Here is a 15,319-nt window from a genome sequence, read left to right as displayed (position 1 = left end):
GCTGCAGACCTCCCATATCTGGGCTTACAAGCCCAGTGCTGAGCCCAGGGCACAGCCTCACTCACGGGCAGGCTGAGCTTGTTACTTGTGGCCGAGTGCATTGCATGCTCAGCTCTTGCACTGGAATTGATTTGTGTCCTGTCAGCTCAGTGCATGGGAAGCCCACACTCATGTTTTTGTAGCCGTTGTCCTTGCTGGGTATGTCTGTAGCCATAGCGAAAAAAGAGATAGCCCCCACTTGGGGAAGATACGAATAATGTACTTCTCTTTCTAAACCCTAACTGTTAATGCAAAATGATAGCTGTGCATAATACACCTTTAATTTTCTAATGCACACTGATGCTGGAAAATCCACAGTGAGGAAAGGTCAGGACAAAACATGAGTTGTATGTGATGGAAGCGACACCATGAGCTGCTTGTTTAGTGCACCGGAATGCGTTCACTGTGTAAATCAAATTGCTGGTAAAAGCCCTTTAGCTAGTGCAGTGAAAGAATTCCTGCAACTAAGAGGATTATAGTGTTCCTTAAGTCCACAGTAAAACTTCACTGATATTAGCAGCAATAGCAGTTACATTTCAAGGACAGTGTACAAAGCCATAAGTTTTGTATTTAAAGCATAGCTTGACTTCACCTTGAGGCATTGAGATGACTATTCCCATTTCAATAAGAAAAATTCCCAATAAAGCCAGACTTCAGCTGCTAAAACAGCCTTCCTATGGACTTCAATTCCTGAACTTAATAGTGACATTAAAATAATTAACTATAGAGCCCTATGTGTGATTTTATGGCTTGCTCCTTCTCCTTCTGTATTTGTTGCTATTAACTCATCATGTGGCCCCACCTGAACAAAGTGCTCATGTTCATGCTTAAATCTCAGTCCAGTCAGTGAACATGTGAGTGTAAATGCTTTGCAGAGTCAGGGCCCACTGGGTTCTAAGACGATCCAAATCAGATGTTTCTGTTTAGTCCCTGTTTCCAGAGACTATACATCTCTTCAGTGTTCACTCTTGTTTTGAACTCAGCCACATAAATGTTGATAAAGAAGGCATTTATTTTTAAGCCAGTGAGCCCTCTTTGCCCATGACTATCTATCTTAAACAATAAAGTACTTCATCTATCTTAGTATTAATCCATAAAGTATCAGTTCTGGGGTAGCCCATACTGAAAAGTAGATTAGTTGGAGCTTCCACTTCCTACACCTTTTAAGAGCTTTTCATGCTTTGGAGTGGGGTTTTTTTTTGGCTTTTTTGCTTGTTTTTGCTTGAGGACAGAATCCATAGAGCTGAGAGAGGAGGAAGCTCATCATAACTGACACTGCTTGGTTTGAGACACTCCTGGGTTTGGTAGGGGGTTATTCATACCAATAAATGGAGAGCATGTATAATTTTCTTTTGTTAGAAACATAACAGCGAGGACTGCCTTACTTGTCTGCTTCATGAAGGAAGAAGAATGATCTTTTTTCCATTTTTTTCCTCTACTGCGGCTTTTGCATTAAAAAAATCTAGCTCCCTTCTGATCATTTCAAGAAGCTGTAGTAGACTAAATGTTCAAAGATTGGCAGACTTCCCTCATATTATTATGAATATTTCATTTGTCTCTGGCTTTGGTAGTACTGTTGAATATTTAATCGCGTCAAAACAAGCACTTAAAGAGGTTGCCAACAAACACTGCTGCTCATAAATAGCCTTCTCTTTACTGTTCAGTTCTGAAGTAGTGAAGAAAACACAGTTATTTGAGTGTAAAATGTACAAACACAGATCCAGGAATAACGCAGCAGCCATGATAAAAAAAAACACTTTGCACCCTGTTTCCATGCTGCTTGTTTGGAGTGGGGTAGGTGAAGCACGATTACTGCATCCATTGTTTAGACGCACAGAGTATAATCATGGACATTATTTTCCATCTTAATAAATAGCTGGAGAAAGAGAAACTGACTTGAAGGAAAAAAAGCATAAACAGCCCTCCTGATTTTTAAGATGTTGTGATATACATGTCCCCTACTTGAAGTGGCTCTGGATGCTGGGTTCTTACTGTATAGTCTCTCCATCTAGTGGTTAGATGGACAGGATGCCATATATTCTTCATAACCTTTAAAGATGTTCACAGCTGAAAATGACTGGGAGCTGTTAAAATATGAAGGAAACGCTTTATGAGAGAGAGCACATAGCTACATTAAGTAAGGAGGAGAGACTAGGGTAAACGTAAAAACGAAAACAGAGGGGAATTCAGTAAAAGCAATCAGGTTAGATCTTCATCACTGAAGCTTCCCCTTCTTAATAGCTAACTTTAGCCTAACTCCTTGCCTTATATATATAAAAAGAAAACAGGTTGCCCATGGGTGATGGGAGTATGCAGAGTTGTACATCTTAGTAACTTTCAGGGGTGACCTGGATGTGTCGCTGGTGCTGTGGGCCTCGCGGTTGCCTGCAAGATTCAGCAACACAGCCTCTGTGTACAAGCACCCCTCAGGTCTTTCCTGGTGCCTGTGCCTTCTTCTTGAGCAAGTGAAGCGCCACCAGTACTCCCTTGGTGACTCATGGCCAGTTAAATCCAGAGGGAGCTGAGCAGGGGCTGCAGTAGGTCAAACTTTTGTCTCTGAAGCACAGGAAGGGGCAGGCTGTCCCCTTGGGCACAGCGCTGCCCAGGGCTCTTCTCCCATATGGAGCCAAGTGGTAGCTAAGAAAAGTATTAAAAGCAGTAAATCCCTCACCAGAGGCAGGGAGCTGCTGTCCTCTTTTGTCTGGGCTGGAAAGCTCCAGTGTTTAGCCTGAAAATAAGCCCATGGGCTGAGCTGTGGTTGCCACCTGGCTGCTCCCTTCAGTGACAGGCTGACTGGATCTGTTGACTTGGCCAGTGGTGAGGTCTGGACCAACCCCTGTGTGCCTAAATTGGTTAATCAGAACCTGTTACTCTGAAATAATTTCATATGGCCCATAGCCATGTTATTATTCTTTCCCATACCCTTGTACAACAGCGTACGTGTGTTTGGAAGCTACTGGTTAGCCTACTGCAAGGAAAACGACAGACTCATTCTCATCCCTTTAAGAAAAGGACAGACCCATTTTCATCTCTTTAAGGGAAGGACAGACCCATTCACTGTAGAGGAAGCCAAGCTTGGTCTAGATTGTGGCTTTTCCCCAGGTCCTTGTTGTGACAGGCCCACACATTTGCCTGAAGCCAGTCTGAGGCTGTTCTCTGAGGTTCCTGACAGAGTACCTGCCACAAGATATTTGGAGTCCTTTTCCTGAACCTCCAACCGTACAAACTCCAGTTACAGCAAAAGCTGTTTGCATCCCTTTTTACTAAGCCCATCCACTTCCTATCTTAAGCTCCCCTTTTCATTGGTCTATGACCCTTCCAGACATTGACCAGTGCTGTTGAAATTCTCCATGCTCTCCCCAGAGCTCCCCAGTTTCTTCTTTTCCAATGTATGAAATGGCACTGCAGCCCATCACTTGGTGAGGACATGTCTGCTACATCTTGTCATCTAGGAGGGGAAGGGCTGCAGTTTTTGAGGTCAACTAAGAAATATGTCACTCAGGGCTCTTTAGAGGACACTTCTACCCCTGCCATCCTCCTCACTGAATACTGCTGTGGCTTCTCCCATGCTCTGTGGCCTGTCGCACGCAATGTACCTGCTCAGCATGCTGCTATAGTTATCTCACTAGTGGTCTCTTGCATGTCAGACTGGAAAAGGGTATGTACACGAGATGCAGCTTGGCTACAGGGCAAATCCAGACAAGAGCTAATTGTGCCAATCTTACACTCAGCACGTAAGATTAGACAAGCTTGTCTGTCGTTGCCTACAGCTGAGTTCTGAAAAACCGAAACACTTCCGCTGCTTCCCAAGATGAAAATACTGGAAACACGCGATTTTCTCATAAAAAAAAACCCTCAACACCCACCCCCCCAATCCTCTTCTTTTCTTTAAATATAGTGCTTTCCTTACATTTAGACTGCCAAGTTTGGCAGAAAATTATCTTTGTCCCAGAGAAAACAGCTGAGTTTACAGCAAAAAGACGTGTTTTCCAGCCATCCTAAATAAATACCTTTTGATCCCAATAGGCCAGTATTTCTTGTGCCATTTGAAATATGTGGTTTAGATCTTCTATGTATTTTAAATGTATATTATGTATATATCCTATACATTCACATTTAGATTGGGCTTTACAAGCTCGGCTCTTCTAGAACATTGTTTGAATCTATTTTTTCTCATTACTGATTGATGCTCTTCTATCAGCTGGCTGTCTAGACACTAGGTGTTTCTGGGAGGCACTGCCATTTGACTACTGAAAATACAGTGTAGCAAATATGTTAAATTGTCCAGTAGTCTTAAAATAAGAAACAGAATCATTTTAATGTTAAATTGCCTACTGCTTTTTCACCTGCAAAACTGTAATCTCTCTGTATGTTACATCAACTTGAGCTACATTTTGCTGGAGGCCTTCCAGCACCTGTAAACAGAGAATTTTTAAAGGTAACACCTTTTAATGGTAGGCTGCAAAGCTGCAAAGGCAATGAAACTAAGAGCGTGTAGATAAATATAGTACATGGTTTCAAAAAAAAAATAAAAATGTTGAGGCACTTCCTATACAGTAGCCTAACACTTCTTAAATCCTCTGGCATTTTTTGCATTGTTAACACATCCCAGAATGTACCAGGGTGATTTCACAACCACCACGAGAATCTGCTACTTGCCTTCACCACTATCAAAACAGCCATGTTTGGACTGAAGTAGCTTGAAGAGACGGAAGGAACACAGCAAACAAGATCACACAGTTCAGCTGTTTCCCAAGATGTGGCGCAAGGCGAGGAGAAGGACAGCCTGGCGGCATGCTCAAAAGCGTCAAGCAGTACGACTCTCCTCCTACCCCTTTGGTTGTGCAAGCACAACTCCAGCATCTCATGTGTCCTGCAATTTACTGGTGGCCAGAACACCAAGAAAAAGTGATATTACTGACATTGGGGAAGCAGATGAGTTACTTAGGCATAAAACATAGTTAACAGCTACAGCAGCTCTGGACATCAAATAAAAATCTAGAGAAGCATCAAGTACATTTGGCGTTCATTATAAGGGATGCCTAGAGGTCATTTGTCCTTTGAACTCACCTTACCATCCTTGTCATCTCTGGAAAGCTGGGACATCCAGGTCACTTGGGATTTAGAACTATTAAGGAAGGACATACTCTATGAACCTTCCTCACTTCTGGTCCATTGCTTGCATTTCTTACTGCAGTTCCGTACTTTTAATCTCCTGTCTGCAACATTGGGAATAGAAATGTTCTTCTGGGAAAAAAAAAAAAAAATAAAAAAAGTACTTTCAAAAAAGCCTAAAGTTCTAATTTGCTCATTCCCAGGATCTAGCCTGTAAGTAAATCATATTATAGAATTATAGTATAAGGCACGTAAAAATCAAAACAATTGGCTACACTGGTGTAAACATGGATGTGAAAGACTCTGTGAGCATGACAGCTAACTAAGTTTGCTTTCCAATAGGTTTGTCTCATGACAAATGAGTTTTTAAATTCAATTATAGAAGACTGCAGCAGAAGGTCACCCTTAATAGATACTGGGGACACATTAAGAATGTCCTATTTCAGGAACAGTTCTGATCAGAGCCTTCTCCCTTTTAATTATAAGATGAGGAAGATGAGAGGAAAAAAATACAGACAAAATCAAAACAGAACCTAAAATAGAGTGGATTCTCTGGTGTCTAATTTGAGTTCATTTCACATTGTGTTTTTCTGATGGGAACATTAATAAGGATCTTTCTGCTCTAGTGACATATGAAGAACTCAGTGTCAAAGACCTCTGTCCATCTCATAAGTTTCAAAACCTCAGTCAAATTTACAAGAAAGATATTTGGACCCACAGACAGACAGATTTATTAACATACTGACACAGACACAGTGACAATTCAGGCTTCCCTTCCTAAGGAAACAAGCTAAAAGGTATGAAAATAGGATACATACCAAAAGTCACACTCATAGTCACTTCACTTTTACACATCTTTCCTTCCCTTATTTATGATCTATATTTTTTTCTGTGCAGAGGGTAAACTTTTGCAAACTCTTCAAGACAGAGATATTATGTAAACACAGAGGGAAAATGTGCTGACTGATGCCCTGCCTTTATTGAAGGTCCTTAGCTGTGGATGCCATAGCTAGCCAGGGCTTTGCATTCCTCGGTTAATTCCTTGGTTAACTTGTAACATAGCTGCAGCCAACATGGGATCCTGGATTCTTCAGTCAGATAAAATTCCCATTAGTGATGAAAAAATTAGTTTAAATAAGCAATACAGGATTGGACCTTTATCTATTATTAATCCTTTTTTTGCAAGCTAAAGTAATTATGAGATAAATAAGTTCTGTTCTTGCAAAAAAAAAAAAAAAAAAAAAAAGAAAGAATAGTCCCCAATGTTTTCAGAAAGGATGGATTTTATTTTGTAATTGCCTTTTTGCAGAAAATCATTGAAAGACTAGACAGGAGAAATATTTGGGGTTTTTTGGTAGATTGAGTTTGTGTGTTTTATTTACCTTCAACAGGAACATTTCTACTGCAACTCCAGATAGAACCAACCACTCTAGAAGGCTAGAATTAATTAACTAAAAAAAAACAGTGTGGCCATATTATTTTGCCTTCCATATGTACTTACACAGTTACTATATATGTTCTTAACTCATGGCCTGATACATAAACATGTAAGTAACACAAAAGCACCCACACCATAAAGAGATGGGTAAAGCCCTAACTATTTCCACTGCATTAGCACGTGCAAGTTGTGCACAAGGCAACCACAGATGTCATTTGACTCGAGTGACTAGTGGCTTCCACCTTTAACTGTGTTCTGTTCATTTACAGAGTTGTGCACATCAGTGTTCTCCTGCATCACTTTAAATCTATTTGTTTAAAACATTTTTTTTGGTTAGGCAAAGTTTAGATGTGTTGCATTCCAGGGACCTGCCTTTTTGCTTATTTATGTTTGTAGTTTTACAGGGGCTTAGTTCCCTTGGGTGCAGTTTACTCTCAAGTACCTCATTCGGGAAGCAAAAGGACGTTGAAGCGGACATAAATTGCATTTGGCTGAGTACAATACTCAATCGATACAGTTCAAACATTTGAATACTTCCTGAAATCCTGCTGGCACATCTGGGTCTGCTGAACACACTCTGGGGGGAAGTTATGGAATTAACCACAACCTCGGGAGACCAGTGTGCTGGGGCTCCATCTAGAGTGAGTGGAGAGACTGGCTCCAAAATCAGCCTCCTTGCAGAGTTTGCTTTTCTTTGTTGGCTGCAAAGATGCTTAGGGAGACCAGCCTTGCTATTCTGGAGTTAATCTTTCCAAATGTTTGTTAAGAACTTTTTCATAGTCCCTATAAAATGAGGCTATGTGCCCAATACCCCACCCAATCTTATGCTGACTTCCATGGGCTTTTGATCAAAATCAATGGCCATCTCACAGAGATACTGCATGGGGAGCTTGCTTTTAAATAATGCTTGTGCATAGGCCCCAGTGTGAGTTTTGTGTAGGGAATGAAGCTTTTTTCCTCACAGTTATCACCAATGTGCTCAGCGGTACGAACACTCTGGACAAGTGTTCTGTAGCTGTCCTACAAAAAAAAAGCATTCGCACCAGAGCTTAAAAATAAAAGTTGGCTGTTATTTTGATGTTTAACCTCCATCTTAGAGCTCTAGACTCCAAAAGAGCATGATGCTTCAGTCCAGAATAGGTCAAAGGAGAGTATATTTTGAAGCACAGACTATAAATACTTCCACAGTAGTGTTGGGCTTGCCCACAGACTGTAACTAGTGGTAAATTCATGATAGCAAGGTGGGCTGTTGTACCATCACTTTGAAACTGGTCATTTAAGTCTGCGCTTCCTGTTTACCCAGTTCTATTCCATTTCTCCATAAAACCCAATACAATAGCTGAACTATGTCAGTATTTGGTGTGATTTTTGAAGAGCACAGAAAACTGGTTTTGATGATTAACAGGCGTGAGACCCTTTTATCAAAATGGTAAACTACCTGGAAGAAATAGTCTAGAAAGGATGAATCATACCACTTAAAACTTCATAAAGTGTTGTTTGCAAGGCTTCTCTAGTGTCCCACTCTGAGTGCAACCATTGCCAACGCTACACCAGCGCATCTGAGGCTTTATATAGCTAAGCCTTGAAAACATCCAAGGACGGAGGTACTGAGCACAGTCCTAGCGTTGCTCTGCTGTTTCCACACCCCTAACAGATAATGCTTCTTTTGGTTCACTTGTGCTTCGCAATGCTTCTCCATCTCAAGCAAGTCCTATGTACTGGAATAACTTGAGTGAAAACATTGTACAATTATACAAGATGACATACCTGAAAAGCAACTGGAGATGACGTACCAGCTATTATGGACTAGATGCTAACTTTGTCACCTTTCTCCTTTTGCCCCAACCTCCACTGGGATTCTGATTTATGCTGGTGTGCAGCATGATGTCTGCAGGGCTTCCCCTAGTGCCTCGTGGAGACAATGGAAGTCTTTCCACTGCATTTGCTTGCTTTTGGGGTTGCATTTGTTTTGCTTCTGGAATTACAATTCTGATTATCATTGCTGATCCAAGACCAATAGTCCCAGGTTGTTAAAGCAATCAATCCAACAGCTCAGATTCTTAAATTCTCTCTTTTTGTCTTTTTTTGCTTTCCCCTAGGTTGGAAAAATCCACAAGAACACTGCCCGCAAAAGAGAATACCACGTACTGTTCATGGTGATCACTACAGTTATCTGTTACCTTGTGTGTTGGATTCCCTATGGAATTATAGCATTACTTGCCACATTTGGTAAGCCAGGTGTGGTGACTCCAGTTGCAAGCGTCATACCTTCCATCCTAGCAAAAAGCAGCACTGTTTGCAATCCCATTATCTACATACTTATGAATAAGCAGGTAAGACATATACTATTTTAAAACTGTGTTTTCTTCAGGGCCTGTCAGGCATTCTTGACCGCTGTCACAACCAGTCCTGTAGACATGTCTTTATGAGAAGGACATTCAAAGCTTGTTCAAACGCTATTACTGGAGTCTTGTGGTGGAAGTGTTTGCATCAACAATATATTGCTAGATAGGAAGAGCAGGTAAACATTTGCTTACTGAAATTGCATGTGTCCTTCTGAGGGCAGACTGGATGTTAATTTGTATGCTGCAGAGTTAGTTGCCAAAGGTATTGGTTTCTATTTAGAAAAAGAATACTCAAACATTTGGCAGGGGAGAAAAGAGGGACAAGAAGAGGAAGGGATTTCATGACCTTGAAAACAATATAAAGGAGGAGACTGTTTGCAAATACAATTTTTATGACAGATCCCCTTCAAAACAAATGGTCACTGCAATTACAATTTTTCTGGACTTCTGCATCCTTCCCTTCAAATTCCCAGTTCAGCTACATGACAAAATACATAATGCATTTTAGCTCATGAGGATCAAGGACAATTCTATCATTTCTAAAATGCCTAGATCCAGTTGAGGTCCCTCGTTCCTGTAAATGGCATTTTCAGTACAGAAAAGTGAGCTTCCTAATGTTTCTGCATTGACAACTCTGACTCTAAAGTTTGATAATGGCAGATCTAGAAGTTTTAAAAGTGTTTTGCAGTAAGAAATTTGGAAAATACGCATGGTTTATCAAAATGCCTTATCTTTTTTATTACATTAAGTGTTAGAGGTTGCTCTCAATTCCCTTTCTTCATTATGTCCACTACACTATTATAAAGCAAATAAACCTTCTTTATCCTTTCTTGCTCAGTGTATGCTAGAGTCTACCCCTAGTATTTATCAACAGCAGCATTATATTATTATGGAGGCTAGACAAGGGAAAAGTTGAATGTAACAGGCAAACATATTCCAATTTTGCCACTGCCTGGGATCATTCTTGGTCTGGTTCATCCAACCTAAAGTTCTTAAACAACAAATTAATCTACACCTGAAGTTTGAGGAAAAGATCTCAGGCAAGCTGTGAAACCTCCCTGAAATTAGAACGAAAAAGTACTATTGCCTTCCCCAAGCCAGGACTTCATTTCCAAAGTCTAGTTTGAGCTGACATTGAAAAAGATAGAGCTCCATTTGAAAACTGCTAATGCTGAAGCAAAATAGTAAATTTTTCTCCTTCCCCTTACCTTTTAAAATTCTTATGGAAAATTCTCAACAACAGCATCTGTCTTGCTTCTTCATTCTCTGAGCACTTTGACTGAGGTCCTTGACTTCCGTGAGATCATGACTGTGCTGTGATCACTGGAACAGACTATAACAGGAATCGCAAGAACACTTTGGCATTGTCTTTACACATGGAGCACACCCCAAACAGCAAGAGTATCGAAGCCAGGAGAAAGATACAGGTCCTAAAACACATCAGCTCAGTACAGAGCCTTGAGTGCCTCCACATGTCTCAAGAACAGAATCACATGCACAATTACAGGTACTGACAACCTGGCATCCACAGATATACACACAATTAAGGCTGCTTTTATAGTCTCAAAGTGCTCCAAGCAGTTATTGAGAACTGTGTGTTCTGCAGCATCAAAGACTTACGAGACAGTCACACTGCTGTGGGTGTGCTGAGGCAAAAAGCAAAGGCTCACTGTTGAGAAAAATGTTGATTAGCAAGAATAAAACCAGGGTGCTTGCACATCACAGGAATGTCGCAAACTGTCTAAAAATCACTCTTCCCTTGCAGAAGCTGCCTCTTTCAGCTACAAAGGAAATACTTCTGAATGCTTAACTTGTTTCTCAATATGGGATTTACTTTTGATCCAGTTTGTGATCTCTTATAAGGAAAGATCAGTGTGGGACGATGTGTCTACAAGGGGAAGATCTGTTAGGATAGTTTTGAGGCAAGGCAGGCTGTTTCTTAGCAGCAGGAACTGAAAAGGCTGTGCAACAATTCAGGAGCACCATGGCAAGGAACTGGAAACATTTTCTTAAATGTCCTTCGTTAGTCCCCAGTCGCATGCAAGACCAATGTATTAGATTTCTCTCTTTGAACACTGAGAATGTTTCATTTGTTTCCCACTGCCTACTGTTCCACAGCTGCCACCATTTAACAAAAAATAGCAAGGGGGCAAAGTCAAATCAGTTGTGGAGGGTGGATCATTAGTTGCCAGCTGGAAATCACTGTATGGGTTGGGGTTTTTTTATAGTTAGCTTCCTTGTTGCTGCAGAAATCAAGACAAAAATCACTCCTGAAAAGGAGCTTGGTCAGATTTGGGGTAAATAGTTTTCACTGTAATAAAACAAAAATAATAGCTAATGCCTAGCATTAATCTGCAGCTCTCATCTGTTGTGCCACTGTGTATTGGCAGTAAAAGTAATTGTTTTTATCTGACACTGAGGAATGAGATTTACTCCAAAAGGGTGAAACACATCGCTTCGTCTATTCCCCTTCCTTTCAGAACAGGAACAAAAGTAACACCCTCATCCGATGCATCACTGGTTTTCATGGCCCCTCAGCTACTCTGTAGACGTTCTCATTCTTTTTTGTAAATTTAACACCTCAGAAAAATCTGTCTTCTTCCCGGCACTCAGCTCTTCTGGGCTTCATGCTTAGCTGTGAATTGTCATAGGAGGCTGATGCCTCCTAACACAGAAATTATCTGGTCTGCATTTTTCACAGTCCTCTCTTTTTGGATGTGAGATGCCACAGTAGGCTATTTATACCGCATCTTACAAATAGGCTGTGGTGATTTGACCCCGGCTGGATGCCAGGTGCCCACCAAAGCCGCTCTATCACTCTCCCCCTCCTCAACTGGACAGGGGAGAGAAAAATATAACAACAGGCTTGTGGGGTCGAGATAAGGACAGGGAGATCACTACTGTCACAGGCAAAACAGACTTGACTTGGGAAAAATGTAATTTATTACCAAGTAACTGAGAGACGAGTAATGAGAAATAAAACCAAATCTTAAAACACCTTCCCCCCACCCCTCCCTTCTTTCCCGGGCTTAACTTTGTTCCCAGTTTCTGTCCCTCCTTCCCCCGAGTGGCGCAGGGGGACAGGGAATGGGGATTGCAGTCAGCTCATTGTTTCTGCCACTCCCTCCTCCTCAGGGGGAGGACTCCTCACACACTTCCCCTGCTCCAATGTGGGGTCCCTTCTCATGGGAGACAGTCCTCCACAGGCTACAGTTCTTCATGAACTGCTCCAGCGTGGGTCTCCTTCATGGTGTGCAATCCTTCAGGAACCAACTGCTCCAGTGTGGGCCCCCCACCATGGGGTCACTAGCAGCAAACCTGCTCCAGCGTGGGCTCCTCTCTCTCCACGGGCCACAGGATCTGCCAGGAGCCTGCTTCAGTGCAGGCTTCCCACGCGTTCACAGCTTCCTTCAGGCATCCACCTACTTCGACATGGAGTCCTCCACGGGGTGTAGGCAGATATCTGCTCCACCACCCACAGGCTGCAGGGGAACAGCCTGCCTCACTGTGGTCTTCACCACAAGTTGCAGGGGAATTGCTGCTCCGGTGCCTGGAGCAGCTCCTCCTGCTCCTTCTCCATTGGTGAAGGTGTCTGCAGAATGTTTCTCTCACATATTCTCAATCCTCTCACTCGGTCCAATTACTGCTGCACAATAACTTTTTTTTCCCCTCCCTTAAATACGTTATCACAGAGGTGCAACCGCCGTTGTTGACAGGCTTGGCCTTGCCCAGCGGCGGGTCCGTCTTGGAGCCGGCTGGCATTGGCTGTATCGGACATAGGGGAAACTTGTAGCACCTTCTCACAGAAGCCATCCCTGTAACCCCCCAGATACAAAACCTTCCCACGCAAATCCATTACATACACTGAGAACATATGGCTTACTTTTTAGTTCTGTGTGCATAAGCTAACTTTTATGCTTTGGCATATGCCCTGGAGGTTGCAAAATGGTATTGGTTGACTGCAGCTGTGGTGTTAACTTCCAGCTGTCATAAAACAATGTGGAATACTGTGGAAACATCAGCCTCTGAGTCAGCCTTAAAGTTCATCCTGCAGAGCACACCTTTAAATTAAGTGTCAAACAGACCCTGAGTCACTTCCATGTTCCAGGAACACCAGAAAAAAAAAAACTGTCTTTGCAGTTGCCTTCTGCACTGACCTGAGGTGATAAAACACTGAGGAAAATGGTGAATTTCTTTCCAGACACAGGAACTCTGTCAGGTGGGGCAGCATGGGGCTCACTGCTCTCCGTCTTCCTCTGCTCTCCTCCAGAAGGGGTGAGATGCACTGTTTAAGCTGGACTGTTACTGGGCTGGTAACATCACTCCAGGCAGATATTAAGCTTCATGGACAAAGCTGTAAAGCACTAGAATGCCTGAGACCAGGTGATGTTTGGGAGGAAGCTGGAGGAGACAGTAGAGAAGGCGACTATTTTCCCTGTTCTCTCACTATGGATGGCTCTTCTGCCCCTTGGCAACGTGGCTGTGTGTGTGCCTGGGGCAGACCTCCCTGAGGGGCAAGCCCCAAAAATGCAGCACACAGCACTGCCCCCCAGTTGCTAGAGCAAGCTGGGCAGGGTCAGCATGCTTAGGCTTTCAGTGCACCAGTCCTCTATAGTTTTACAGTTAACGTAGTTACAGAGGTTTTCTGTTTCATCTTCTCTTACCTCTCTGAGCATCTTTTATTCCCATCACAGCTCCCAGTCAAGTTTGTCTTGTCACTCTTCAAACTTCCACCCATGCAGCCACCCCAGACAGATTTTTAATGACAGTTTCAACTACCTCCCTTTCACCATGGCAGTGCTGACAGAAACCTGCTCTTCCACGTGTTACAAATAAGCAGGTATTAAGCATTCACTTAAGAGATATGGAGCTTGCCTGTAGCCATTGGGCTTGCTGTTGAGGAGTTGATTGCTGGGAGCAACCTTCTTTCATGTATTCCATAGAATGGCACAGGAACCCTGACATGAGGAGCTTTCTGGCTGGTGTACTTGTACATGAGAACATACCGCACTGAGAAACAAGGGTCATTAGCTGGGTAACATAATGGTGTGGCAGCTTTTGAGGTTAACCTTATCTTACATATCAGAAGTTCATTTTTTATTGATACAGAAGTCAAGATATGAATAATGAGTGCTTGAGAGGGTATGGTTATGGATGAGACCGCAGGGAGACTGAGTGAATCTACACTCGCTATTTCACATAATTTCATGTTAGCACTCAGACAAAATAGGAATTTGCTGCTTTGCTACTGACAGCCAAATTTAAGTCAAATTAAAGCTGCATCACTCAAAGATCTACAGAACCAATCACTTGGAAGACACTGATCAGATTATAAATTACAGCCTTTGTTGATGTGAAATAGCCTTGCTCCAGTACAGCTCATGGGCTTCTGACTAATTACTTCCACACATTTAGTCACTCAGGTAATGCACCTAAGGCTCCCTGGATGACTGAATCTCAGGTTAGCACATCTAATTTTTTGCGTTTTGTATATTACAATTGGGAAAAGAGTCCACCCAAACCCTGTGATCAGCAGTGTGCTATTTCTGGTGTCAGAAAGTGCCTCTGAGCAAAAGTAAGGAGGGAGAGTGTGAGGGAAGGGTTGTATTAGATGTGAGTAAAAGTCTGTGATTAGCAGTTTGATTTCTACTCTCTGTCTGCTTCTATTAAAATCATTGCACTTAAAAATAGAAGCTGACACTGTCACTTTCCCCAAGGATTTGGAGAAGTTATGCTGAAAAGAATATACACACTTACTTGAAAATAATTAATACTGTGACTTTTCCAAATTTATCATGTATTAGGGGTGGGTGAGGGAGAAATTAAACAGAAAGAGTGAACAAACTAAGCCATCTACAAAGACTTCTTTTTTTTTTCCTTTTGGTGGACGATAAGATTCGAATAATAATAATGTACTTAAAGAGGGTTCCTCAATGAGACCTGGACCCAGCATGTGTAATCGTTCTTCTCATGAGTGAGCACTTACTCAGGCACATAACGCTGTCGGTGCAACGGGACTGCTCACACATTGAATTGTCTTCAGATTTATCTGCGTTCTTTATGCATACAAGGTAAAAGAGCCACCTGGGCCCAAGCTGAGAGCCTCTACGAAGAGGCTGTGAAGAAGCAGGGGAACAGTGTAGGAGTCTGATGTGTGATAAACAGGAGTTAGCCCAGCAGGGATGTGGAATTTCCCCAGCAGTTTAGAACTGTGAAAAAAAGGAAAGGTGTTTCCATATTGTTTTGCTACATTAGGATGCCTGATAATGCACCATCCAGAGAACTAGTGTTGACTCAGATCACACATCAGACATCTCCCAGGCATGCTGTGGCTGCTGTGGTCCCTGGGAAGCTGTACCACCACCACTCGACTCTCACCTAA

General features: G+C 42.3%; 1 protein-coding gene across 1 annotated transcript in view; it reads left to right on the top strand.

Moving 5' to 3' along the window:
- The window catches only part of LOC104346918 (pinopsin), a 92,542-nt gene that overhangs the window by 55,606 nt on the left and 21,617 nt on the right, over window positions 1–15,319 (top strand). Inside the window, exon 3 of the mRNA XM_086482130.1 lies at window positions 8,692–8,925. Coding sequence (XP_086338256.1) covers window positions 8,692–8,925 — 234 coding nt within the window. The remainder of the gene's footprint in view (window positions 1–8,691; window positions 8,926–15,319) is intronic.

Source organism: Leptosomus discolor, chromosome 1 (genome assembly GCF_034619465.1).
Source record: "Leptosomus discolor isolate bLepDis1 chromosome 1, bLepDis1.hap2, whole genome shotgun sequence".
Lineage (NCBI taxonomy): Eukaryota > Metazoa > Chordata > Aves > Leptosomiformes > Leptosomidae > Leptosomus > Leptosomus discolor.
The sequence above is the reverse complement of the archived record's forward strand: the minus strand, read 5'-3'. Positions and strand labels throughout refer to the sequence as shown.